The following is a 25,051-nucleotide window of genomic DNA, read 5'->3' as shown; positions in this document are numbered from 1 at the left end:
ACAGACCTCTTCTATCCAAAACTTGTGTGTTTAAGGAACTCACTGCTCTCGAAATGTATTTAATGCGCCTTGTACTTGCTGCGCGTTTCCTGCCCTCTGTCGTGGGTAGGTACCTTTAATGTATATAAACCAAAATTATGTTATAAACAAACGTGTTGTATGTGTTTGTATTATGCCAAGAGATCAATGTGCTAATGTCAGGGTCGGTTGAAGAAATTCCAAGGTGTTCGGTTGAGAATCTGTCCTGCATTCTGCCATTGACGACAAGCACATACAAAACATTTTTTGTAATACATTGTTTCATTATTTGTAGCAAATACCGAAGCAGGAGAAAATTGGTAAAACTTTAGGTTCAAGGGCACCCCTCGCGACGATTTTCATTCAGTGAAGCGACCCTCGAACAAGCGCGGGCCCCTTTTTGCGCGAAAACCACAGTTTGAGAACCCTCTTATGTGACGACTTGCCCTATCACCAGATGACCTGCTACGAATAGACCGATCTCACCAAGCGTTCCACGCATGCGTGACGCTGCCATAACTGTAGTTCGTAGGAGGCAGACACCAGGGCCGGCTTGCTAGAACAGCGTCTCAGCTGAGACTGGGTGAAAGAAAGCACTGCAAAGACTGGGGCGCTCGAGCGTCTTGAGACGCAGCTTGAGTCCCGCGCAGCTCGTGCGCTGGCTTTGGCAGTGCTTTCTTTAACCCAGTCTCAGCTGAGACGCTGTTTCTAGCAAGCCGGCCCAGTTCACGAGACAGCTCATGCCGCCTCGTGCTCTGCTCGCGCAGACCTCCAGCAGGGTTGTCGCGCGTGCAGAAAGACTACAGCTCCCACGATGCATTTCGGCAGCGATGGCGTACTCGAACTAGCTGGTGAGATCAGTCTATTGTCTTTCGACGAACGGTCCTACAGCCCACTCTAGGTTCATTCAGTGGCGGATGACGGGTCCTGGCAATATGATCCCGGAAAAAAGTGGTCGCTCATTGCAACATACTGCAAGTGAGATGGCCGGCGGTAGCCGTCATCTCATAGGCAGAGAAGGAGAACAAGAGGGTGGCAGCTGAGTGGTGCGAGCGAGGAGGAGGTGGCGAAGGAAGGTGGACAGAGCGAGGAGAAGGCCAAGAGTAAAGGTCGAAGTCCGCGAACGCACGATAACGCAAGAAAGAGAGAAAACGGAAGGAGGGGGATGGAAGAGAGAGATGACCGAGAATGAGGTGGTTTGGGAGCGGGAAGGAAGAGGAAGATAAAGGGGAGAAGAACCGGGCGGAGCAAGGAGGAGAGGAAGCTGGGTAGAAGAGGGGACGGAGGAGAGACGAACGAGGGGAGGAAGATTGGACGGAGGGAAGGGGGGCCCGAAGGGAGAGAGCAAGGTGTGAACGGGAATGGGAAAGCAGAGGAGGAGGAGCGGCCAAGGGTCCAAGACTCCCAATTCAAGATCAAAGGTCAAGACCATATTATCCGGGACCATAATGTCCGGGATCATTATACGGCTACCGCCGTATAATGATCCCAGACAGTATGGTCCCGGATAATATGATCCCGGAGGGGGTGGGCCCAAGTGCTAACCGGGACAAAATGGTCCCAGTCAAAGTTTCGGCATTGTTTTCCTGATCTTCGGCGTTTTTTGTTTTTTTTTTTTTTGTTTCTATTTTTCCGATATTGAACATATCTAATCGAACATCTCAATATGGTATTACAAAACAGATATGAATTCCGAAACATTAGACGTTTATGTTTATTAAAAAATCCGAAACGTTAGACGTCTATGGATTGACGAAGCTGAAGGAAACAAACACAAACACATTCTGAAGAGCAAGTATCTGCAAGAGCATGCAACACAAACTTTCTAACATTCCTGCTGCTTTCTGTAGACTCAGGCAGCATGTAACTAATTTTAATGCATACAAATTTGCACTGTGATATATACACACTCTTCATTGGGTATCGGACATTGAATCAGAGGTCGTTCCATTCAACGAGGTGACATTTATGGGGATCGGTGCATCGGGAGCTTGTGCCCGCGGCGAGCACTTTGAACATTACTGCCGGCGTCAGCGCGGAGATTGTTGCCCGCTTGCCACACACTTCACGGAAAGCCGTTTCCTCGAATCGATCTACATCATTCGGACAAATGCCGTGAAGTCTAGCATTTTTGCGATGTCAGAAAGTTAATTAGTAGACCTTGGTATACAATTAAATGCAAAGGTGACAGCGAGCTCTACAAGAATGACGAAAATAATCCGTGAAGAAGGGGAACAAGAGGGACAAAGGACAAACACAAATCTCTAAACAAAGCTAGTGACTGGTGCGCGACCGAAAAAGCCCGCCTCGTCCGGGTATCGAACCCGGGACCTCTCCATTTCCACTGGAGCGCTCTACCATCTGAGCTAACCCCATGCTTCTACTTGCCCGCACAACACTCGTAGAGACAATCAGCGGAACTTACGGAGGCAGTTCAGCCAACGACGAGGCCGAAACATATGTTTAGACCAAAAAACACAGTCTGAGTTGTGACATTAAGCAATGCAAAACGTCACGCTTGCATTGCTTAATGTCACAACCCAGACTGCGTTTGTTGGTCTAAACATATGTTTCGGCATCGTCGTTCGCTGGGCTGCCTCCGTAAGTTGCGCCGATTGGTTCTCCGAGTGTGGCGCGGCAAAATAGACGGACGAGCTTTTTTTTAGAGTTTTACGATGCCCTAGCGAATAAATATCGCGCCGACAATGTTTTAAGTTTTAAGAGGACCTGCGCTAACTTCAAGAGGCAATTCAATTATTTTTTTCTAAAGTATTTTAATTGCTCTCTCATTACCTTGACCTCGGGTCATTTGTAGGGAAATGAAGGGTGGGGAGTACGGTAGGGGTGAATAGTGGTGCCGGAGCCGGGTCTTTAGACACATGTGAGAAAAAGAAATATCATGTGAGCTCGAACACTATGTTTCTGCGTATTATGTGTACATTGTTTGATTTCCTTAGTGTAAATAAAAATAATCACGCACTGAAACCAACGCGCTATAGTAACTTTTATATGAAATTACTGATATTTTCTAAATATAACCCGTCAAGATCTGAATCCTGGAATGACTCCTTGGAGAGCAGATTTTTTTTTCTGGATTGCCAGGTATAAGAATAGCGCCCGATTTTTCAAAAATATAAAAGGCGAAAACAACACCCCAAAGACATACCCTATTGAAATTGCGACAAGTAACTTCGTGCTGGTTTACGAGAGTGAAAAAAAAAAATGCATGCAAAATATGTAGACAAAAGTTAGAAATCTTCAGCACCGACGCGCAAAGCCTATTTAAATACGAAAAGAGGTTGTAATCTGCGGGTCAAAGTATATATAATAAAAGCGTGGGAAAAAGGATTTGTCTACGCCACGATGGTCCACAATACCGCCGAGATGCACCGAATCAGTAAGAACTTGAGTGGGTTCGAACCCAGGATAGCGGAATGCAAGCCCGGCGGGATAACCGCTGCGCCACACCGCAGACAGCGCGACGAGCTTAAACTATGATCCTGAGTGTGGTCTTTCGGTGCGGCTCGTGGAGGTATGTCGCGCAAAATGCGTTCAGACTTTTCTGAATGGTACTACCGTGAGTCAACCTGGCTGAAAGAGTCGGGCATAGTCCCGGCCTTCTTAATCAACGCTTACTTTTACAGCGGAGCTGTTAAGGGCTAGGTTCCCAAGGATCGTGTCCGGTATGTCGACACAAATCTGCCTGAACAGCTACCGCCATCTATAAGCGACGGCGGCAAGCACACAACCAGTATGGTTTCCGCGTCGCTCGTAGATGGCGCCAACTTTTCCAGTTATAATAGAAGAATGGATAGTTGGGCGCGTTGGTGGGAATTCATCGCAGGAAACAGCGCGAAAAACAGACGACGACGAAGAAGAAGCACACAGGGTATCGAGTACAGCTCCGCTGGTCTTCCTTCTTCACAAGAGTGGAAAGGCTGAACGATTTTATAATGCCTTATCCTTTTTTCAGGGGTCTGCCTAGATGAATTTTTTACCGCAAAGTTCGTCTCGCTGTCGAGATTTTCCACGTAAACTGAGCAGAATTGTAATCGTCTTTGGAACCACCTTGCACTCTTTTTTAGGCTGTTTTTTTTTTTTTGTTGTTGTTGTTGTTGTTGTTTTTTTTCTGTCGAGGCGATGTAAACGCCGATCAAGAACTCATGCCTGGAGGCGCTTTGATAACTGTGCGCTCATTTTTATTTTATGGCGAGAAAACGCATTTTCCTATTGAAATTTTACAAAGTACAGGCGTCTGGAGATAGATGGCGCAAGTGGAATATGTCCGTGATTGTTGGGAATGAAATTATCTTCATTTGATGTAGTAAGTTGTCGCATGTTGTACGTGTAATTAATTGTTTTTGGTGAAAGCCTCAGAAAAAAAATAATTACTTTTGTTTATATCGGATCCGCGTTAGCACTCTCAGAAAAGTCTGTGAGTACATTTTCCTGCAGAACACGGAAACAACCTGAGCTCATTGTCCCTGGGCACGTTGCATTATTCAGATCGAATCGTATCCTGCGCTTCGTCGTTCGCTGGGAATCATCCGTTCGCAGTGATTGGTTGCCTCCGTGTTCTGCGGAAAAAGAAACTCACGGATGTTTTTTAGAGTTAGTATCCATGCCTAAGAAAACAGGGGAATTACTTTTTGTTCACACCAAATCCGAGTGCGCAAGCATTGATGGCGTTCCTTGTTCCAGAAAAATTGCGCCTGGCGAGGAAGCGAGGGTGTCCTTCCAACTGGTCCCCGAGTCAGCCGGACCCAAGGCGATCATTGCCAAATTCTTCTCCAAAGAGCTGGACGACGTCGACGGCTTCAAGGCGGTGGACGTCACGGACACGACGTTCGCCCAACCCACGAATTCGATCACGGTCACAGCCACCGCTTGAACGGCACTTCCGTTCGAGGCGGTGAAAAATTTAGGGCGCACAGGATCTTCAGGTGGCAGCATGCGCAGATATGCGATACGAATACAATCAGTTATGAAGCGCTCCGAAAGAAGTGACGTCTTGAAGCTAACTCGCGAGTCAAATTCAACATAATATAAATGTTTGCGTCGTCGTTGTTTTTGTTGTGGCATTTAAACCGGTATCACTAGGACATGCTAGGGATGCGCCAACAATGAATGAGCTGTGACTGCGTTAATCACCTGCTGAGCTGAGTTTCATAACTTTCTTTAGGCTCGTGTTGTCGCTTAACTGATATAGTTTTTTCCTCTAGCTCGAAAGAGCGAGGAAGTGTGTGATAAATTCGCAGTGCCGGTATGCTTGTTCGGCAATGTGAAGTACAAGGCAAACATCTAATTGACGCTGAGTCTCGTCATGGAAAATAAAAGCCAACAAAGGAAACGTTTCCGAAACTTCGCATTTACACACTCGTCATTATTGAAATGAGGCAATAAAGTGCCACACCTGGTACTGCCTTGACATGTCTTGGACTTGAATGATGCAAACTTGGATAATTTTGCGTGTCGGAGCAAGACCAGACTGGACAAGCGCGCTAATACCGCCTATGGCCGCATTGAGGCGCTGTAAATAAATGTTCCGCCTTCAGCGCGAGCTTTCTGCCCTTGGTAATACAAGTGTGAACGCGCAGGCACGCGCAACCAAAGCGCTGCGGAAGCCAGCAAGCTCGCGCTCAAGGCGGAGCTTCCAGTCGCAGCATAAAGGCGAACGGAATGTAGTTACGCCCGTACCTCCAGATAACTTAAATGAAGAGGAACTTAGGTCCTAACCAGTTCTATCATTCAATAAGCATTTATTACTACTGATTAATTGGTTGGAAAGCCATTCTGTCCCATATTGCGCGCCGAGTTGGAAACGCATCTTCACGTGGACCATAGCAGTGGCATGGCCGGAAATCATTATTTACGGATCGGGGGGGGGGGGGGGGGGGGGGGGGGGGGGGCGAGGCATTTCCTGGCGTGTGCAGTCTTCAAAAAACAATAGGGAGTTCTAGAATAGGGGGCCTTTAAGTCATAGGGGGACAAGAGCGCGGCGATGCTCGCGCTGCCGGCTTAGAGAACAGGGGTTTCAATACGCAGAGTGGCACGCTTGCGTTTCTCGCTTGCAGCGCCAGTACGGCTAACAAGCGAAATCAATAAAGTGAAAAATAAACACATGATTTATTTATTTATTTATTTATTTGCTGATACTTCCAGCATTTTGTAGAACACCCAGGCATGAGGTGTACAAAAACAATATTCAAAAACAAGCGGAAGCAGTGCAAACAAACAGACAGAGCCACTATCGTATTTACTCGAGTAATAGCCGCACTATTTATGAACAAAGCCTTTGCGTCTGCTTTCCCGCAGAACACACACACAGCCAACAACCAATCATCGCGTTGACCATAAATAAAATAGCGAATAACTAGATCGAGAACACGATTCTCCATACAAATGCAATCGTCATAGATGGTATCTTCGCGCGAAGACGTTATCTCTGTCCTGTAAACCGCTAGAATCATGCTGTCGACCGCGGTGATTGGTTATCCGCGTGCACCGCGGAAAAGAGAACTCTCGGGTTTTCTTCATAAACAGTGCGGCTATTACTCGAGTAAATACGGTACTCAACAAAGTGCGAGAGTAGTGCTTCTCTAAAAGTATCTAATGATCTCAAATTTACAACACTTTCAGGAAGCTTATTCCACTCACACGTGGTTCTAGGAAAAAGGATGCTTTAAACAATGTGGTTCGACACAATGGTTCGACAAGTGTTAATTGGTGTTTGCCTCTTGTGGACCTTTTTTCGTTAAATGAATTGTAATCACAAAGACGCAGTCGCACATGACCTTGTATCATAGAAAGAAACTTCAGCCGTTCTGTTTTTCTTCGGGTTGCTAAATCACTCAATTCCGTTCTTGGGTACAAATCTGAAACGGATGACATGAAACCATAACGGTTGTACAAAAACCGCAATGCTTTTTTGCAAAGTCTCTAACTTAACAATTGACAGCATTGTATGAGGGTCCCATACAATACATGTATATTCTAGCATTGGTTTTATGATGGTTTTATAAGCAGTCAGTTTAGTCTCTGGTGAACAGAGGTTAATATTTCGTTTCAAAAACCAAAGCTTCAGCATTGCTTTACCAGCAATAAACTCAATATGTGCACTCCATGACAAATCAGAGGTAATTAAAACTCCGAAGTATTGATATTGTTTTACAGTCTCGAGTTGTACTCCATTGATAGAATATGTAAAAAAACAAAGGGTTGTTCTTCCGCGTCACGGCCATTTGAACGCACTTTTTACAGTTCAGAACCATATTCCATTTTATGCACCATGCATGAACCAAAGATAGACAATAATTTAATTCTTCTTGATCAGACGGGTTGTTCACCTTACAAATAAAACGCAATCGTCAGCAAAAAAAAAAAATCGGCTTTGTACATTGGGGTGGTGTATCTTTAAATCGTTAATAAGAATTAAAAACAAAAGCGGCCCAAGGACCGAGCCTTGGGGCACGCCTGAGAAAACGGGTGACTCGGGAGATAAAACAGAGTCAACACTAACACACCGCGCACGGTTAGTAAGATAGGAATCAAGCCATCGTAATATGTTCTCGTTACTGATTATGTAGCGTAACTTATGCAGTAGTTTGTCATGGGAGACGCGATCAAACGCTTTCGCAAAATCTAAAAAGATAACATCTGTCTGTCCGCCGATATCAATGACAACCGCAAGTCTGTGTATCGTATGAACAAGTTGTGTTACAGTGAAAAAACCCCGTCTGAATCCATGCTGTTCGTCCTGAAAAAACATACTGTCCTCGAAAAATGTTATAAGATGTTTGAATACGAAGTGTTCAAGGAACTTTACTGGCAGTACACAAAAGTGAACCAGGTCTGTAGTTTCGACGCACTGACTGTCACCCGATTTAAATATTGGCATCACCCTAGCCTTTTTTCCATTCATCTGGCACGTCTCCCGTATTGAGACTATGGCAATAAATCAAATTCAAAAACTTTGCCGCCCATTCAGCGTATCTAAACAAAAAAAAACAAACAAAAAACATTCGGAATGTCGTAGGGACCCTGGCTCTTCCTAACGTCAAGGTTAAGGAGGGCCGCAAAATGTCCCTCTTAATTCAGTAATGCTGATGTCCGGTACCACTATTCTAGAACTCTCGTAACTTGGAACTATTCTTGTTTCCACAGTAAATATAGACGTGAAGTACTCGTTGAAATCACTTGAAATTAACTGCTTGTTATTTGTTAGGATATTGCACAGTTTCATGTCCGAGAAAGAACATTTCTTTCGTTTCAAAAACCTCCAAAACTATCGGGGATCACTAAGCAGAGAGTTACGCAAGGTGACGTTAAAAAAACGATGTTTAGCATTTTTAACAGAAGACCTAAACTATCTGCGCAAAAACGGTAAGGACAAAATGTTATTCCGTTACCAAATTTACAAACTCACCGTATTTTACGCTTCAAATATTTGAGCTTAAGAAACACTTTTTGTTGCTCGTGCCACAGATAATGGGTATGGTAAAACCAAATCTACCCGTTTTTGAACAATCATTAAATGTTTAAAGTCAAGACCAAATCAATGCGATTTCGTTTTTCCTTTTCACGAAAGCATGTCGGTGAGATCCTGCACATCACACCCGCTGTGCAAGGCACAAACGGTCAGACTAGAGCCACTAAATAAGCTTCACTCTGTGACACTTCAGCCGTCTTGGGGCTTAAAATAATGGTTGCCAGTTATCTGAAGCAGTGGCGTACGCAGGATTTCATTTCGCGGGGGGCCGGACCAACGAGAGTAAAGGTGGACAAGATAAAAAGAAAAGAAAGTCCAGGAGAAAATAAAAGCATGTTCATTTTTTTTCTAATAACTATGCATTATTCTATTAAGTAATTAAAATAAAGTTGTCATATTGGTTTTGGAATGTTTATGATACATAAAAATGATGCCCCGGAAATTCCCCACCAGGAAGGCGTTTGCATTTTACTTTTTTTTTATTTACAAGTCACGTCAAAAGAAGGCACCAGAGTAAGCAGAAAACAAGAATCAGAAAAACAAATATTTTATAAAGCACGACTCCAATGCACGAAGCCTCCAGTCATCGGGGCTGATAAAACAATGATGCATAAGTAGAAACGCGGAACATCTTGATGGATAGACGATAAGCACTGGAAAGCTGCTCCACCATAAAGTACTCCCTATCTTAACCTGATATAACCAACAAAAATCTCACATGATTTTTTCGTTGGTGTCGATTTCTAAGGTTTCCGAAGTCCGCTCACAAAAGAAAGCCAAGGAAGTCACACAACGCAACAAAGGGACGATGTAAAATGGTTTACACACTCTCATATTGCACTTGGCTCTCGTCCTGAGGCAGCAGGTCGCACACTCGCGCCCCTATGTCGCGCGGTTCTCAAACTGCCGATGACAACTTCCGTATTCGAACCTTGAACCGCAAATCCCGCGCCTTTAGGCGCCTATATTCACTTTTCTAAGACTTTTCCCGCCATCCGAGGAGCCAGTCAGATATCGCTCTTTTTAGACCAATGGGAGCCACGCGGTACAAACCAAACACAATACAAAATCCAATTAAGAAAGGACACGTGCATAGACCCCCGAAAACTCCTAAAAACCTTCGCCCTAACTGTCACCGTCAGCCGGACACCGCTTCAAGGAAAAACCCCTCGTCGGGGTGCAAGAGCAGTACCGACGCTTCTCAAAATAAAAAAAGACTACAAAACATCGAGGGGCCCCGCTGCGCTCGAGCGAGGCACAGCGCATGGTACGCACCCAGAGCGGGGTCCTCGAGGAACAATTAAGACAGGGGACACGAGGGCCGCTCCGTGGCGACGGCAAACCAGCCCTGGCGGCTCCGTGAGAGGGACATGGGGCACTCGCGAAACAATAAAAGTAGAAGTAAAGAAAGATATTCGTTATTTGATTATTTTTCAGTCGTATTAGATAAAAGACGTTAAAACTACACATCTCTTTATTATTTTTACTATGTCACAAATGGCATATTGCATTCCCTTCCTTTTTTATTTCCTTTTTTTTTTTTTACAACGTCTCCGCGAAGTTTGATATTGATAAACCCGAGAGTCAGTAACCTCGCCGACTCCCCCTCCCCCCCCCCCCCCTCGGAAATTTCCGGGGGGGGGGGCCGCGGCCCCTTCGGTTCTCTCCCCCCCCGTGTACGCCACTGATCTGAAGCATTTATCTGAAATCGCAGGAAACGCTTTTCTGTCCTCCAGAAATGTTAAAACAGTTTGCGACGGAGCAAAACAATATCACCTGAGCTTTAACAGTAGCTAATGCTGTGGAAGTATCACTTTTTAACTATGACGATCGACAGTTGCGTCTGCTCTGCACTAATCACCAAGATGGCAGCGACCACTCAGATAGCGGAACGGAGTGCCGCTATCTGAACGGAGTGGCTCGAGTCAAGTTCTTTTGCTTCGGGGCTTTTGAGAGAGTTGCGAGTCAACGCTTGTCCGTGCCTTACTTGGTGCCTAACCTGTTCCTTTTCCGTGCCTTCGCTCGTGTGCGAGCTCGAGTCCAGACAAGCCACTAGGAGTCGCGAGGCGCTGCCATCCATCAACAATTACCACCGCGTCTCTTCAGGCTTGAGAACGGCCAGAAAGGGAAGACGATCTAAAAAAACAGGCCGAGATCATCACTCATACTTTGTGTTTTTAAGCGAGGCAAGACAAGGCGAAAGCCTGCTGCACCATTCATTGCCGATGAACGTGCATAATAGTGCAGCGACCATGGCGGATTTCTTCTGAAGCGAGCGATGCAGGGCGCCACCATGTTTGCCTTATGGGCCTTATAGCTGAGCCTCCCATATAAGCTCCGCTGCTCCTGTCAATAGAGAGTTTTAGTAGATCGTTCCGATACCTCCGATAGCTCCGATAACGATACTATGTATGCGCAAGGGAGGCGGTGGCGGAGTATCGGGTACCGTTATCGGAGTCATGGGAACGATCTACTAAAACTCTCTAATAGGGAGCACGGGCCATAGGAAGGGGCCGGGCAAATATGGCTTGTGGTTTTCGTGTGGTGGCGCTCGTGATGCAGCACTGCGGGGAAAACCATGCTCCGCTTCGCAGGAAGCAGAGGCAAGTCAGCCACAACATTATGAGCTTGAGGCGCCAGCAGAAAAATATAAATTCGTCCCCTCCAGTGTATGCTCAAATTTCACTTGGTATCTGCATTTGCGGTAATAAGAACTAGAACCGATAAGGTTTTGACCGAGAAGATAATAAATCCGCTAACTTCGTTTATTACGTCTATTAAAAGTTGTGGGACCAGCCGAAAGTTTTTGTGAATACTTCTTTTTACACTTTTTTTAATAGTTGTGTTTTGATAAATTTTTATGTATATATTCCAGTGGCGTTTTACAAACCCTCTATAAGATCCACCTCCTGCTAAAATTCTTCACAGCGATGCAGGCTTTTTTGTAACTAAAATAAGATTTACATAAATAGCGGCACGAATCTGTGCCTGCTATGACAAGTAGGAAAACATAAGGTTGCTCGCTTTTCGTCTTAAAGGCAAGCCGTTTATTAGAAAATATTCTAGGAGTATGTATGACTTTTTAGTGTGAAAAAAGCGCTGCATGTTGCAAATATGCAGAAAATCGAAACCAAATCTCGCGAGGCTGGGTTTACTGGGCCGTTGACGACGCCTGTTTATTGAAACTAAACAGTTGAAATTATGGCGTCTACTTTGGTACGGAGTTGGTCTCTGTTGATCGTTAGGAGCCATCTCGCTCGTTCAAGTGGGTCAGATGGTATTTCATGGTGTGATGTGGTGTTATTAGGAGAGGGCCTGCATTTGCTTGCACCGCAAAATGGATACACAACAACTCATGTCTGAAATACAGGGTGTGTCAAAAAAAAAAAATTTATAGTTTTTTTCTTTTTTTTTTTACCGCAAAAATAAACTAGGCGTCGCCGAACGCTCATTCTACGCCCGAAGGTAGCGCTAGAGGTCACAACTAGATGCCAAAGTTTCAGCCCGATCCGATGCCTAATTCAAAAGTTATAAGTGATTTTCTGAAAATTTCAATAGGAAAATGGCGGCCGACGGAGTTTAAGAATGCATGGGGCTCTATGGCACCAGAAACCGAAAACGGACAAAAATGGATTCCATTTTCCCATTGAAATTTTCAGAAAATCACCTATAAATTTTGAATAAGGTATCGGATCGGGCTAAAAACTGTGGCATCTGGTTGTGACCTCTAGCGCTACCTTTGGGCGGAGAATGAGCGTTCGGCGATGCTTAGTTTATTTTTGCGGTAAAACAAACCCTGTACTTTTTTTTTTGTGACACCCTGTACAACCTTGGTATGACCTAAAAATATTCACCCTTTCATGTCAAAATGTTACAGCTATAAAATCGCTGCGCTTTTATTTTTCACATTCGTCACGCTAACAATTTAAACGAGAAAACATGCAGACTGAGGGCCACTGTTGGTTAATTTATGAGTCACACGACACCATGGTGTCAAGCAACGTTACAAAGTCACGTGACATCACAATGTCACGTGACGTTTCAATGCCACGTGACACCGTGACATATAACATCCCCATGGGCACATAACTTATACGGCCATAGAGCCGATATGCGTGTAACGCTGGAACGTGTCGAACCGATTAACCTGTCGTTTTTTTTTTGTTTTTTTTTTCATTGAATTTGGCCTATAACCCACTATGGACAGCTACCAGAAGGAAGAGGACATATGATATGATTTTTGTGCTGTTGTTTAGGTTATGGGCTTTCATAAATATTTAAAAAAAATATATTGTAGTCGTAAGTTCCTTCATAGAAAGAGTATTTGGAAATGTTACCAATTTGTCACATCAGGCATGCAACAAACTATTTATTTCTTAACACTCGAAAATATTTTCAAGTGTATTTTCAGTTGTAATCTGCGTGAACTCTACTTCGCATGTAGTTTAATTGAAGGATTTAACCAGGTGTGTCAACAATGTTTCAGTCGATGCATATTATCAACTTCAGTCTACCTGGTATGAAAAGTAAGAAAACAATTATTGTGCTTGTCCAGGCACAGATGGACCTCACACTTCTGCCATACAACTACCGGGCTTCTCATGTGCCTTGCGGAGCGACGAAGGGACAGACAACGACTTCGATCCCAGCAGAACGAACGCCTTGGTTTATTCCATGCGCCGTATATATTGCCACGCGCCGTACATCCGATAAGAGGCGAGGGAACGCGGACATGCGCACAGGTCGGTTAGTATGACAGATCATTGATGACATAGCAGCGTGATAGCCCTGTCAGGATGACACCACAGGGCTTCCCTTGCATTTAGGCATCTTGCAGCGACCTCTTCTTTCGGACACCAGTGGCCAATGTCCCATTTCATCCTTCCGGACTGCCTCTTGGGGGATTGGCTTCGAAGCATGTCCCACGTTCTCTTTCTCCCAGGCTGCTTCCGCCGAACCTGAGTTCCGGCCTCTTTTTTTGCTGGGTGATTTTCCTTGCTTGCGGAGAGTTTCTGCCACGGACATTTTGAAATCAAGAAGAGACTGTTGACTTCCTTGGGGCACAAGGAATTGGTCACAGTCGCGCCTAGAAAGCAGCCAGGCTGTGACTGCTGCCAGGTCAACAAAGTGGAAGAAGAGCCTCAAATAATACTTCTTCGAGAGGAGAGAAATGCGGTACAGTGCGGTAAGAGAATCCAGCAAGTCGACGCCGCCCATAAATTTGTTGTACTCCATCACCATGGAAGGGCATTCCACGTCCACTGTCTTCTTGTCCCATCGCTTTAGCGTTGAAACAGGCTCTGCTGATACAAATGATGACACCAACACAACAGGCCGGTTATCGTGCCACTTTACGACCCGTAGTTGTTGCCCATCAAGCTCACACTCCTTCCACAAATGAACCTCTGTCACCTTCCTTCGCGTCTTTGTCCGTCGGAAGTGTGCAGCCTTGCAGTCGGTTTGGGCGCACTGTGCCCAGGCAATAAATATTCCTTTTTAAAAAGCTCTCCAAAGAGCTGCAGAGAGGTAAACCAGTTGTCAAAATAAAGCAGCTGATGTTTACCTGCTGGTATGACGTTTGATAAGCGGAGCACGATGTTTGAGCTTGCTCCAAGATCCGGATGACCTTCCGCCTTTTCAATCTTCCCGGTATATACTTCAAAATCATGAAAGATACAATTCACATCGCTTAGGACGAACAACTTGTAACCCCATTTGTGCGACTTGCTTGGCAGATATTGCTTCAAGCTTGAACCACCCTTGAAGGGGACCATCTGTTCGTCGAGCGAAAGCATGTGGTCTATGGTGATCCTGGCGAACCTCTCCTTCAGAAAGTCGATAACAGGCCTCACCTTGAAGAGCTTGTCTTCTGAAGGACACACTGAGTTGTCGTTGAAGTGTAGGCTGGACTTGATCTGCTCCCAGCGATCTCTGCTCATGACATCAGATACCTGTGGCACATTCACCGAAGCTGACCAATAAAGTCGTGAGCGGGGTAGTACAATGATAGACACGCATGTACAGCTGCAACGGAAAAAGAGTAGCACAAGTGACCGACGACCGGAGCGGCAAAATCGCGACACGCGGCGCTATTGTTCCCGAGCGCGCCGATAGCGAGGGTGCCAGTCACGTTCCATGTCTCAACGGGGGGGTGGCCGGCAGAAAGCAGCCCATCCCAAAGCCCTCATTTTAACAGCTATCTTATCTCTCAATTTTCTGCCGGCCACCCCCGCGTTGAGACATGCAACGTGACTGGCACTCTCGCTATCGGCACGCTTGGGAACAAGAGCGCCGCGTGTCGCGATTTTGCCGCTCCGGTCATCGGTCACTTATGCTACTCTTTTTCCGTTGAGGCTGTACATGCACGTTCCGAGAAACTGCTCTAGCTCCGGCTGAAAAATGCTTACTGGTTTAGTGGGATTTATCTGCACCGTATACAAGTTCGAATGGTCACCTATATGCTGAAGCAGGTCATCGCTGGAAAAGTCACGGAAGTAGTCTATCGGCCCCTTGATCGATGTAGCTGAGGGTAAAGAGCGCAGTGTTGGACAAAATACTCGATGAGAGTATTTAAGTTTAGTTATTAAGTACCTGCTCCATAAAGTATTTAAAATACTACTCAAGTTACTTTCACGGTAAAGTATCTTAAGTAGAGTACAAATACTTAGAACTGTATTTCAATTACTTCCGAAGATACTTCCGCATTGCGTAATTTTTATCGACGTCAGACACAACGACAATTATACGGTTGCACAAATCTGGTTTACCCGAATGGTTTTTTAGCACGCAACACAAAACGGGGAGAAAAAAATATCGTAGGGCTATTTTGTGCAGTCTAACTATAAGGAGCAGGATATTGTCACGACCGACAACTGATGAGGTGGCGAATAACTGAAGAAGCTCAACGTTTAATGAGGCGAACTTGTGCCCAAAACAAAAAAAAAAACAAAAAAAGAAAAAAGAGAAAGGCTAGCGTCGCAGGCGTCGATGTTGGCGAAACAGCAGGCTCGAGCGCTGGGGCGAGACTGACTCCGGACCGCCACTCGTAGCACCTTTTGTACCCGCCTGGGTTTCTGAAACATTCGGCGTAGAAAGTTCGGCGCGTAGAACATTCGTAACTCGATCAGACGACAAGGTTCTCGAACTTACGAGAATGTCAAGCTGAAAGAATAAATGAAAGAGGAGTCCGTTTCCTGGGAATCAAACCCGGAGCCTCCGCGCGAGAGCCAAGCCCGGTAACCATTCAGCCATGCGATCTTATTTTTTTTTTTATTTCTTTATTCAGGAATAGACACATACATACATGTATTTACACATTATTTACACTTTTAAAATGAGGAAACCCACTGCTTATGGGCGGACGATGATTAAACTTCCTTCATGCGTGTGAGGCTATCAACACTCCAATCCACTCAGGCGAGTATTCGCTCTGTTCGTAAGCACTCTTTAAGTGTACAACATAATCAATAAAGAAAATACGCGCTGACCGGGGGAATTGCTCTGCGTGTCTCACCGTCATCCGCAACTTCCACAAGCTAAACAACCCAAGAACCATAATCATGTCTAGCGGAAGGTTCTCGTTTGCCCCGATTGGAAGGAAACGAATAGAATGGGGTGTTAAGCACAGGTCTATTTTTAAAGTTCGTCGCAGGATATCCCAAAAGAACAATACGTCCAAGCAGTACAGCAAACTATGTTCGATAGTTTCGGGGACTTTGCACAGTGGGCAGTTAACAGCCCTGGGACGATCATGCCTCGTTTGCCCATCCAAAGCTTGACAGGCAGGGTGTCACTATGTACTCGGAAGAAAAAGGTATTGGCTGACGGAGGAATACACTTTTTTTTTTAACACCAACTAGGACGTCTTGCCCTGGTTCACCAGCATAAAGAGGTCTGTACAGCGGTGTCGGAAACAAATTATCGATAAGGTCGCGGTACAATTTTCTGCGCGAAACATTGGATAATTATTCGAGCCAGTACCTCGCCGTCAGAAATTTAAAAGAATCAACTACTTTTTATACGAAGCCCACTAATTTAGCGGGAGGGCCAATGTGGGAAGACACAAAAAAGGAAGGAATGTGTTCGACCAGCCTTGTCTGAAGCATCACCTGTATAAGTGGATTAGTCTGGTCTCGTTGAAAAATGAAACGCGAGACGACCTGACGGAGAAACAGATGAGGCAGTCCGAGACCGCCCTTGGATATGCGTCGAAAGAGATTGTCTCTTCGCATTGGCTCTCCTGCGCTCTTCCACACAAAGAAAGAAAAAACGCGGTGAATTTTCTGTATATTCAATCGCGAACAGTTCAAAACTTGAAGCACAAACCACACTTTTGCAGTCATGAACATATTGCACACTGTGGACCTCGTAAAGATGGACATGTCACGTGAATTCCATTTTGATGTGCGATCTTTCAGTTCGGCCGTAACATTCTGCCAGTAAGTTGAAGGTTGTTTTAAGTGCTGAAAGGGAGCACCGAGGTACCTGCCATGTGAACAGCTCCACTGAACGCCTTCAAACTGGCGGGGCGTAGTGGCCCACTCACCGTGCCATAAGCCGTTATATTTGTTCATGTTAATCACCGCACCAGTAGCGTCACAAAATGTTCTGCACAAATTTAAAGCATGCCCGACGCTTTTCTTATCTGCACAAAAGACCGCTACATCGTCCGCGTACGCGAGGACTTTTACTTCTATATTTCCCATGGCGTACCCACGCCCTAGTTCACTCTGCAATACACTTAGGCAGAAAGGCTCCAGGTACAAGGCTAACATGAGCGGAGACAAGGGGCAGCCCTGTCGCACTGAAGACAGCACTCGTGTTTTGGGTGTTAAAACATGGTTCAGCACCAGCTTCGTCGTACATCCTGTATACGCCAGTCTTACCCCCTCGAGTACTATCTTTCCCACATTCGCGTGAGCTAACATTTTCCAAAGAACATCGTGATGTACGCGGTCGAATGCTTTGTCTAGATCGATCAGAAGAACTGCAACTTGGTTCCTTTCCGACTTACAAAAGTCGAGAATAGTACGGGTTACACGGATGTTACTTTGGATAGTTCTTCCTTTGATGCCGCATGTTTGTTGTGTTCCCACTAATATAGAAATAACGCTTTGAAGTCTTTCAGTTAAAATCCTCGCATATATTTTATAATCCACGTTGCAGAGTGCGATCGGGCGGTATCCGCTAACGTGCTTTCGCTTCTCAACGTCGTCTGTCTTGGGAATCAGTACTGTGTGTGTTTAAAGAAAGGAAGGTGGCAACGTTTTATTCTTGAAAGCTTCACAAATTACCTCGAGCAGAAAAGAACGCAAATAATTTTTAAATTTCTTGTAAAACTCTCCGCTGAGTCCGTCCGGTCCTGGCGTTTTGTGCATAGGCAAAGTATCAATCGCGCGCTCTACCTCGCCTTCTGTGATTGGTCCTTCTAGCCATTCTTTCTCTTCTTGCGATAATTTTGGCGCGTTACGAAGCAAGTAATCGAGAGAAGCTTGGCTTTTTGGCTCTTTATCGCCCCCGAAGAGGCTCTGATAATGCCTCAAAAAGGTGTCCTGAATTACAGCCTTGTCATTGCTGATAACTCCTTCGTGTTCGATGGCTAAAATTTCCTTCGCAAGCGCAAATTTTTTTTTTCCACGCCCAAAGCGCGCCTTGTGGGCTGTTCCCCTACAAGAAACTTCTCAGATCGTGAACGTATGACCGCTCCACGGTATCTGCTGGAAACTGTCTAGCTTGGCTTTAATGTGCTTTAATTCTGCGGCGCATGACCCCGGGTGCTCGCTTTCGCTTCGCAGTAGATCGAGCCAGTATCCGTGCAGCTCTTTTTCCTCCCTCTTAGCCGAAAAAATAATCTGAGAGGATCTTTCAATTGCGAGCTCTTTAACTTCTTGTTTCAAGTATTCCCCTTACTCTAAAAGGCTGAGCTGTGTCCTCGCTGATAATGTTTCTAAGGCCTGTGTCACACGCTCGACGAAAATATCATCTTTGAGCAGTTTAACATTAATTTTCCACAGTTCCCAATTAAGCTTCTTTCTAGGTTGAGTGGTGCTTTCCAAAGTAACTGTCACTAAGCTGTGGTCACTGAAAAATACTGGCTTCACATTGCAGTCGGTTACCTCACTGACAGCTTCAACTGACACGTAAATGAAGTCCAAACGAGCGTGAGATGATGACTGAAAGGGAGTATAACGAAAATTAACTTTTGAGCCCATGAGTTGCCCGACATCTTCTAAGCTGCACACGTTTAGTATATTCTTCAAACCTTTCACGCTCATATCTTTGTGCAGTCTGGGCGGCGTACTATCTTCGCTACTACATACGCAGTTAAAATCTCCTGCGAGCACGACTTTCTCATATTGCAAGTACGTCTGCAATCTCGCGAAAAAACGAACTCTTTCATCGACCCGATTTGGGGCATACATAAACAGTACCCGCCACTCAAAGTTATGCAAGGTGAAGTAACACATTATAAATCGCCCTTGACTGTCGGCTACTATGCTTAATTCTTGGAATTGCACAGTCTTCGAGAGAAATAAAAAAAAAAAAAAGCCCGCGGAGAGGCCTACTGCGTGGCACGCACACACCTGGTATCAGTGAAGAAAAGGCCTCAGAGCTCGTTCAATGTCGTTAGCGTTCTCCATTTTGGTTTCTTGAATGCAAACAATATATGTTTCTTGCATGAATTTAAACCGCGTATATTAAGAGTTCCTATGCGAATGGGGTGAGGTAGCTTGTCATACTTTCAAGTTGCTAAGTCACGCAACAGTTCGGTAGTTTGCTGCCAGGCTACGAAAAGGAAAAAAAAAAAAACTTTTCTAAACCAGAGTTGGGAGCGTAGAGCTGCACACTCACATTGAGTCCTTCCTCCCGCTCAACAGACCCTCCTCCGAGTGGGAGGAGGGTCTGTTTTGTTACCACTCTGGCCTGCATGAACAATGCAGCATGCAAGGTGCCCAGCTCAGCACAAAAGCCCAAGTGGATCAAGCCCGCATCCTCTGACGACTGCTTTCGGGAGAGACCCGGCACTTAACGTCGCTTCGTTTATTGTTAGTATTTCACTTTCGCTTGAAACTTCCTTTCCCGGAATATAGTCAGCATCGTCGTCAAAATCATCAAAGAACTCCTCGTCACTGTCACCTCCAGCCGGACGAGCGAGACAATCCCAGTCCTTCCTGCGACTCCCGTAAAATGATCCTGTACCCATGCTAGGGCAGAAAAAAAAATTCTCCATTGAATCATAATGTAGAAAATCCGAGACTGTGGTCAAAGTAAGGAAACGGAGTTGAAGAAGAAAGGCAGGAGAAAAGAACGTCTCAAAAGACGTTCTTCCCCTGTCTGTCTTCTTCGACTCCGTTTCCTTACTTTTACCACAGTCTCGGGTTTTCTACATTATGATCAACATCCACCAGCTCGCCTGCGCACTCACAGTTTCTCCATTGAATGCTTGAGTTGACGAATTCGTTACGTTTCGAAAAGTAACACTAGACCGAAACTACTACATCTATAGGGTCATTAAACGTGTCATGGAAACCCTGTGGAGTTAGATTAGATCTCCAAACAAACTAATAGCCCACGAATGACTCTTCAATAATATATACGCCGAGAAACTTACCTGATCTCAGTCAGCGGAACTGATGAACGCGCGCCAAAAGTGTTGTTGTCCTTGAGATTGAAACAGACGTCAAGAGATGGTGCCGTCGGCTGAAGCGTTACGGAAACGATGCGCTCATCGCTTCTCGCGTATTTCTCCCTCCGCTTCAGAAATCGCCTCATATTTGAAGCGTTACGAATTCGTCGCACGTATCCATAGAGGGATAAAACAGTCTGGTAATAATAGTCAGATAGGTTACGACCCTCACAGGTTTACACCTGATTGCCCACCACCCTTATTGTGTAACGAAGAAATACAGCGCTGGTAGCAATATGCCAGGTGTATGAGATGAATAGACTTGCTACAAATATATCACAACATAAAAGAAAAAGAATTGTGTTTAAAGTGGTACTGCCAGCGCGAAAAAATTAAGACACAATCCTTCCGGAGGAATTAACATCCAAAGGGTTCAGCATCGGCCATTCTGTCATAGCGTCCCTTACTCTCCTGGTAATATTGGCGGTGTTTTCGATGTCTTCGGGACGTGGAACCCCGATAAGCTCAGAAGTGCCCAGACACCGCTGGATACGTCAGGATCAGATGGGCGGGAGCCGAACGTTCGCGCGAGCTTGCGCTGGTTGTTATGTGCGCAAATCATTTTATAGTCACAGCAGCCGCGGGATGGCGCTTCCGAAATCGTTATGCAGAGAAGGTGGTCGTGCGGGGGGGACTGTAAATTGACAGGCATATAAGCCTATATAGGAGGGGCGGTTAACGTTGCTAGGGCCTTAGGGGCAGTTAGCGTCGCTAGAACCACTCAGTTGGGGAACTGCCACAAGCCTGCTCTGAAAAAGTGGCACCGATCCGTACTCGCGAACCGAACTAATGACGATCGCAACGCCGCCATTTCTCCCGCAGCGGCCACTCGAGGAACTGCACGTGACTTTTATTTTGGCTTTAATCGGCCATTTTGGCGCCGAAACAGATACGGTGGAAGAGGTTTCAGTGGTGCCACCGCCGTCTCCCAAGCGGACGCGCCGCGAATTACACTGGAAGTTAGGATGCAGGTCGGGACGCGCTACCTGAAAACACCGCTGAGGCATGGTTGTATAAAAATAATATTAATGGTGCCGCGGAACCTAGCAAACTAAAGATTTTAGAAAACATCACGCGCTCTTCATTTTGTACTAAACTCCAAAAAACTTTACTACAAAAAGTTTTTTTCTGTTGGTTTTTAAGCGAAAACATGCTTTCTAAAAGCTCAAGGTGACCACAGTAAAGACAAATGATAGAGAGTGGCGCTGTTGTCGTATTTAGCTCGAGGTCTGGGTGGACGCCAGCTGCCCCGGTTTCAACGGTGAGTTTCCCAACTAAGTGTTTTAGTAACGTTGGGGGCAGCGCTAACCCAAAAAGCTTGTTCAGAAAAAAACGGCGAATTCACTGCGCGTAACTAGTTTAGTCGGTGATAGCACAAAGACGACCATCGCCGTGACGATGCACTTTTTGACGCTGATTGGCGCCATGGGATCAGCGTCTGCTGCGGTCGGACTTGAAGTGAGGGTCTCCCGCTCACGACCAGTGGGGAGAGAGGACACAAAGGAGCTCCGGAAGAAGAGACGAAGACAGCCTTTAGTTTGAGTACCGCCTCCGCCATTTCCTGTCAGAGTGACAAGCAATGCATCATTGCAATGTACTGCTTCGCCGCATGAGTCGCCCTGCACGTCGCTCGGTAGTCCGACGCCAAGTCAGCATCGCGGACAGCGGTGACCACCAAGCTGATCGCTATCCAATTTTTCCCCGAGAAGGAGGGGACGGTCGACTCTGGACGGCACGGCTAAGTTCACGTACTGCCCTTAGAACCGAGTACTTTGTTGAGACAAGCCTGCGGGATGGGGGATGTTGCGAGTCACGTACTCATTCCCTCCGACGATGAACGTAAGTGATCCGAGAGGGCAGTGACGTGGCGGCACAATTTGAAGCGCGCTCGAACGACGTGCGTTTTGGGGTTTCTGGAAAGCAATCTCGCAGTGTCCGGTGGCGCAGCGACGTTGGCTTCTGGACTGTGACGCTTTGCCTTCTATATACTTGCCGTCTGTGGCCGCTCTTCTGTCTGATCAATTTTGAAATCGTTGAGCGCGCTCGCGACTTTGGGGACGTTGCGCAAAAAATATAGTATAAATTCAAAAAAAAAAAAAAAATGTGCGTTTGCTTTCCCGCACAGCACTCGGAGAGCCAATCACCGCAACTTACGGAGGCAGCTCAGTGAATGACGATACCGAAACATATGTTTAGACCAAAAAACGCAGTCTGAGTTGTGACATTAAGCAATGGGAAACGTCACGCTTGCATTGCTTAATGTCACAACTCAGACTGCGTTTTTTGGTCTAAACATATGTTTCGGCATCGTCATTCGCTAAGCTGCCTCCGTAAGGTGCGGTGATTGGCTCTCCGAGTGTTGTGCGCGAAAGTAGACGCACAGACTTTTTTTAGAGTGTAGCGCGAAAGTGTCCCGCATGTTGTCACTCTGTTGTATTTTCTCGTTTGTCTCGTCTTGGACTTGACACCGCGCTCGACAATACAAGGTGAAACGACACCTTTCAGCACAAACATGGTTTGACAGCTTATGCGAGTTTTCTGTTGACTTTTTCTTAGTTATTTGGTAGCTTGGAAAGCGTGTTCCCGCCTGCTAAACAATTGTACTCCGATATTAAGTCCGACCGCAGCCAAACCCACTATCCTCGGGAGCCAATCAACCAGCGCCAAAAGTGAATCGTCACGGCGCTCGTCGTCTTTGTGCGTCTGCTATAGACCTTGGCGAAAATTGCCTTCTGCGCGCTGTCATCTTTGTCTGCTGGGCTGTGGAACGCCTTCTGAGCATGCAATGTTGGTCGGATGTGCGGTACATCGGATGCTGCGGATCCGTCCACAGCTCAGTGACTCAGCATTTTCTGCCCTGGCGCTTTGTTCCAGGCTGCCGCTAGAAAGGTCTATATCCGGCGGAAACATTCACGCGCGGGAAAAAAAGCGAAGGATCCACGCCGTATTCACTGTGGGTTATACGTCTAGCCGGAGAACGCACACAGGCGACGAGCGTCATGACGATACATTTTTGGCGCTGTAGGATCTGCTGTCTAAGTTTTGATGCTTCACCAACTCGCCCAAGCTGCCATCTATCCGAAAGTTGCTTTGGCCTTGGTTGGATCGACTTAATGTGAAATGGAGTACGGTCAACTTTGTATTTGGACACACCTCACTGCCCATTGAGCAATCAATAAAACATTCTCTGGAGACTAGGGGCATGCTACTATATCGCACTTTATATTAAGGGGTTCCAGTTAGTTCCAGTTCGAGACCAGAGAAGTGACCCTCGTCTGGCAATTACATAATTTAGACTCTTTTTTTTTTTTTTTTTTTTTTCATTTTCGGTGAAAAGTGGGGATACCATTTTGTTGTTTTTGAAACGTGTGGTGAACGGGACACACCAGTCAGAACTTCACGCATTGATTGACCCGTGCACAACATACGACAAGCCTCTTTCGGGCTGCGTGTTTGCGTACTTCGTGACCGCCCACTTTGCGTATAGTTGTTTGTCTTGGAAGCAGGTCTTGGTCAACACCGCGCGATACAAATAATATAAGGTATCCCGCTTTCTTGTCTATCGCGGAGAGAAATTACTTTACACCTCAAAAGTGCCGAAATTTTAAAACATTGCGATTGTGCAAAGCATTCAATATCTCTACCTGACTGCCTGTTTAAGATGCAATAGTGGTTTTAATACTCGGGACTCTCGCCACCGTTCGCCTTGAGAGAATGACAACGATATAGGAAAGATTAGAAAAACCCTGTCAATAGGCGCTTGTTTCCCCAGTTCTCAGAGAGGGGGGGGGGGGGGGGGGGGGGGGGGGAGAGGCAAGTGTGTTTACCCCCCCCCCCCCCCCCCCCCCCCCGAAACAGCCGCCACTAGGCATGGTAAACACTGGCCGGCGGCGCCCAAGAGGCCATTAGTTCGGGATAAGTTACCACCTCCTAAGCTGCTTTCGTGAATCTGGTTGATCCGTCGTGATCGACTTCCCCTCTGGAAAAATGTCTCCACTCTTTGGTCCTCTGTATGTTTTATTCTTCCCACTAGATCAAGGATCTCTAAATTTTTCGACTAAGGTGCCGGATTGGGGACCTATCGCAGCCTCGAGGGCCGGAAACTAATTAAGACGATATAAATGAAAAAAAAAAAAAAAAAACTAACTAAATAAACCAAAATAAGCATTTAAATACAAAAATACAACTTCAGCAAAAACTAAAAAAAAAAAAGTAAAGTGGTGAATATATAAACTTTCTTTCTAAATGTAATATCTTTCTGATTATATAACATTACAAAATTGTAACTCAGAAAAGGCATAAATCAAAGCGCACTGGAACTCTGGCATATTCACACAGGGCAGAAGACTAATGAGAATGGTAAATCTGCTGATGAAAATATGCAATAGTTATGACGCAGGGCACTAAGCCAAATGTTCACGAGAACGCTTAGCAATTTTATCATATAGTTACACTGACATAAACCAGGGAACTGCGAATAGTAATTCTGGGGATAACAATGTGCAATAAATATTCTGGCGAGAGATCCTATGTTTTGATGCAGATTGCTCTCAAAATTTTTTATGTATTCGTTCCCGCTTTTGGTGCACCGTCGTGGTGCCGCTTTCTTTTCCTACACGCGTTTATTTTTGCGTTTGTAGCAGCGGGCCGCGGACCGAGCGTCAACGACAAGACCGCGTCTATCCGCGGGCCGGCCGGAACGCCTCCTTGGACCGGGGTCTGGAGACCCCTGCGCTAGACGTTCACACGCTTGCATTCGTTTCTAATTAAGTGCGTTGGGCGGCCTCGTGCAGCCTTCCGAGAAGAGACCACTACAGCCTATCTTACAGAGAGTTTCCAACTGCTCGATCGAGGTTACG

General features: G+C 45.9%; 2 protein-coding genes across 2 annotated transcripts in view; both read left to right on the top strand.

Moving 5' to 3' along the window:
- Window positions 1-5,379, top strand: part of LOC8042145 (annulin) — an 81,347-nt gene extending 75,968 nt beyond the window's left edge. The window contains exon 17 of the mRNA XM_040206926.3: window positions 4,720-5,379. Within this exon, the coding sequence (XP_040062860.3) occupies window positions 4,720-4,909 (190 nt within the window). The 3' untranslated portion in view covers window positions 4,910-5,379. The remainder of the gene's footprint in view (window positions 1-4,719) is intronic.
- A 16,606-nt stretch (window positions 5,380-21,985) lies between these two features.
- The window catches only part of LOC8029823 (annulin-like), a 63,610-nt gene continuing 60,544 nt past the window's right edge, over window positions 21,986-25,051 (top strand). Inside the window, exon 1 of the mRNA XM_042287412.1 lies at window positions 21,986-22,031. Coding sequence (XP_042143346.1) covers window positions 21,986-22,031 — 46 coding nt within the window. The remainder of the gene's footprint in view (window positions 22,032-25,051) is intronic.

Source organism: Ixodes scapularis, unplaced genomic scaffold (genome assembly GCF_016920785.2).
Source record: "Ixodes scapularis isolate PalLabHiFi unplaced genomic scaffold, ASM1692078v2 PGA_scaffold9__187_contigs__length_104089568, whole genome shotgun sequence".
NCBI lineage: Eukaryota > Metazoa > Arthropoda > Arachnida > Ixodida > Ixodidae > Ixodes > Ixodes scapularis.
This window is presented reverse-complemented; position numbering and strand designations above follow the sequence as displayed.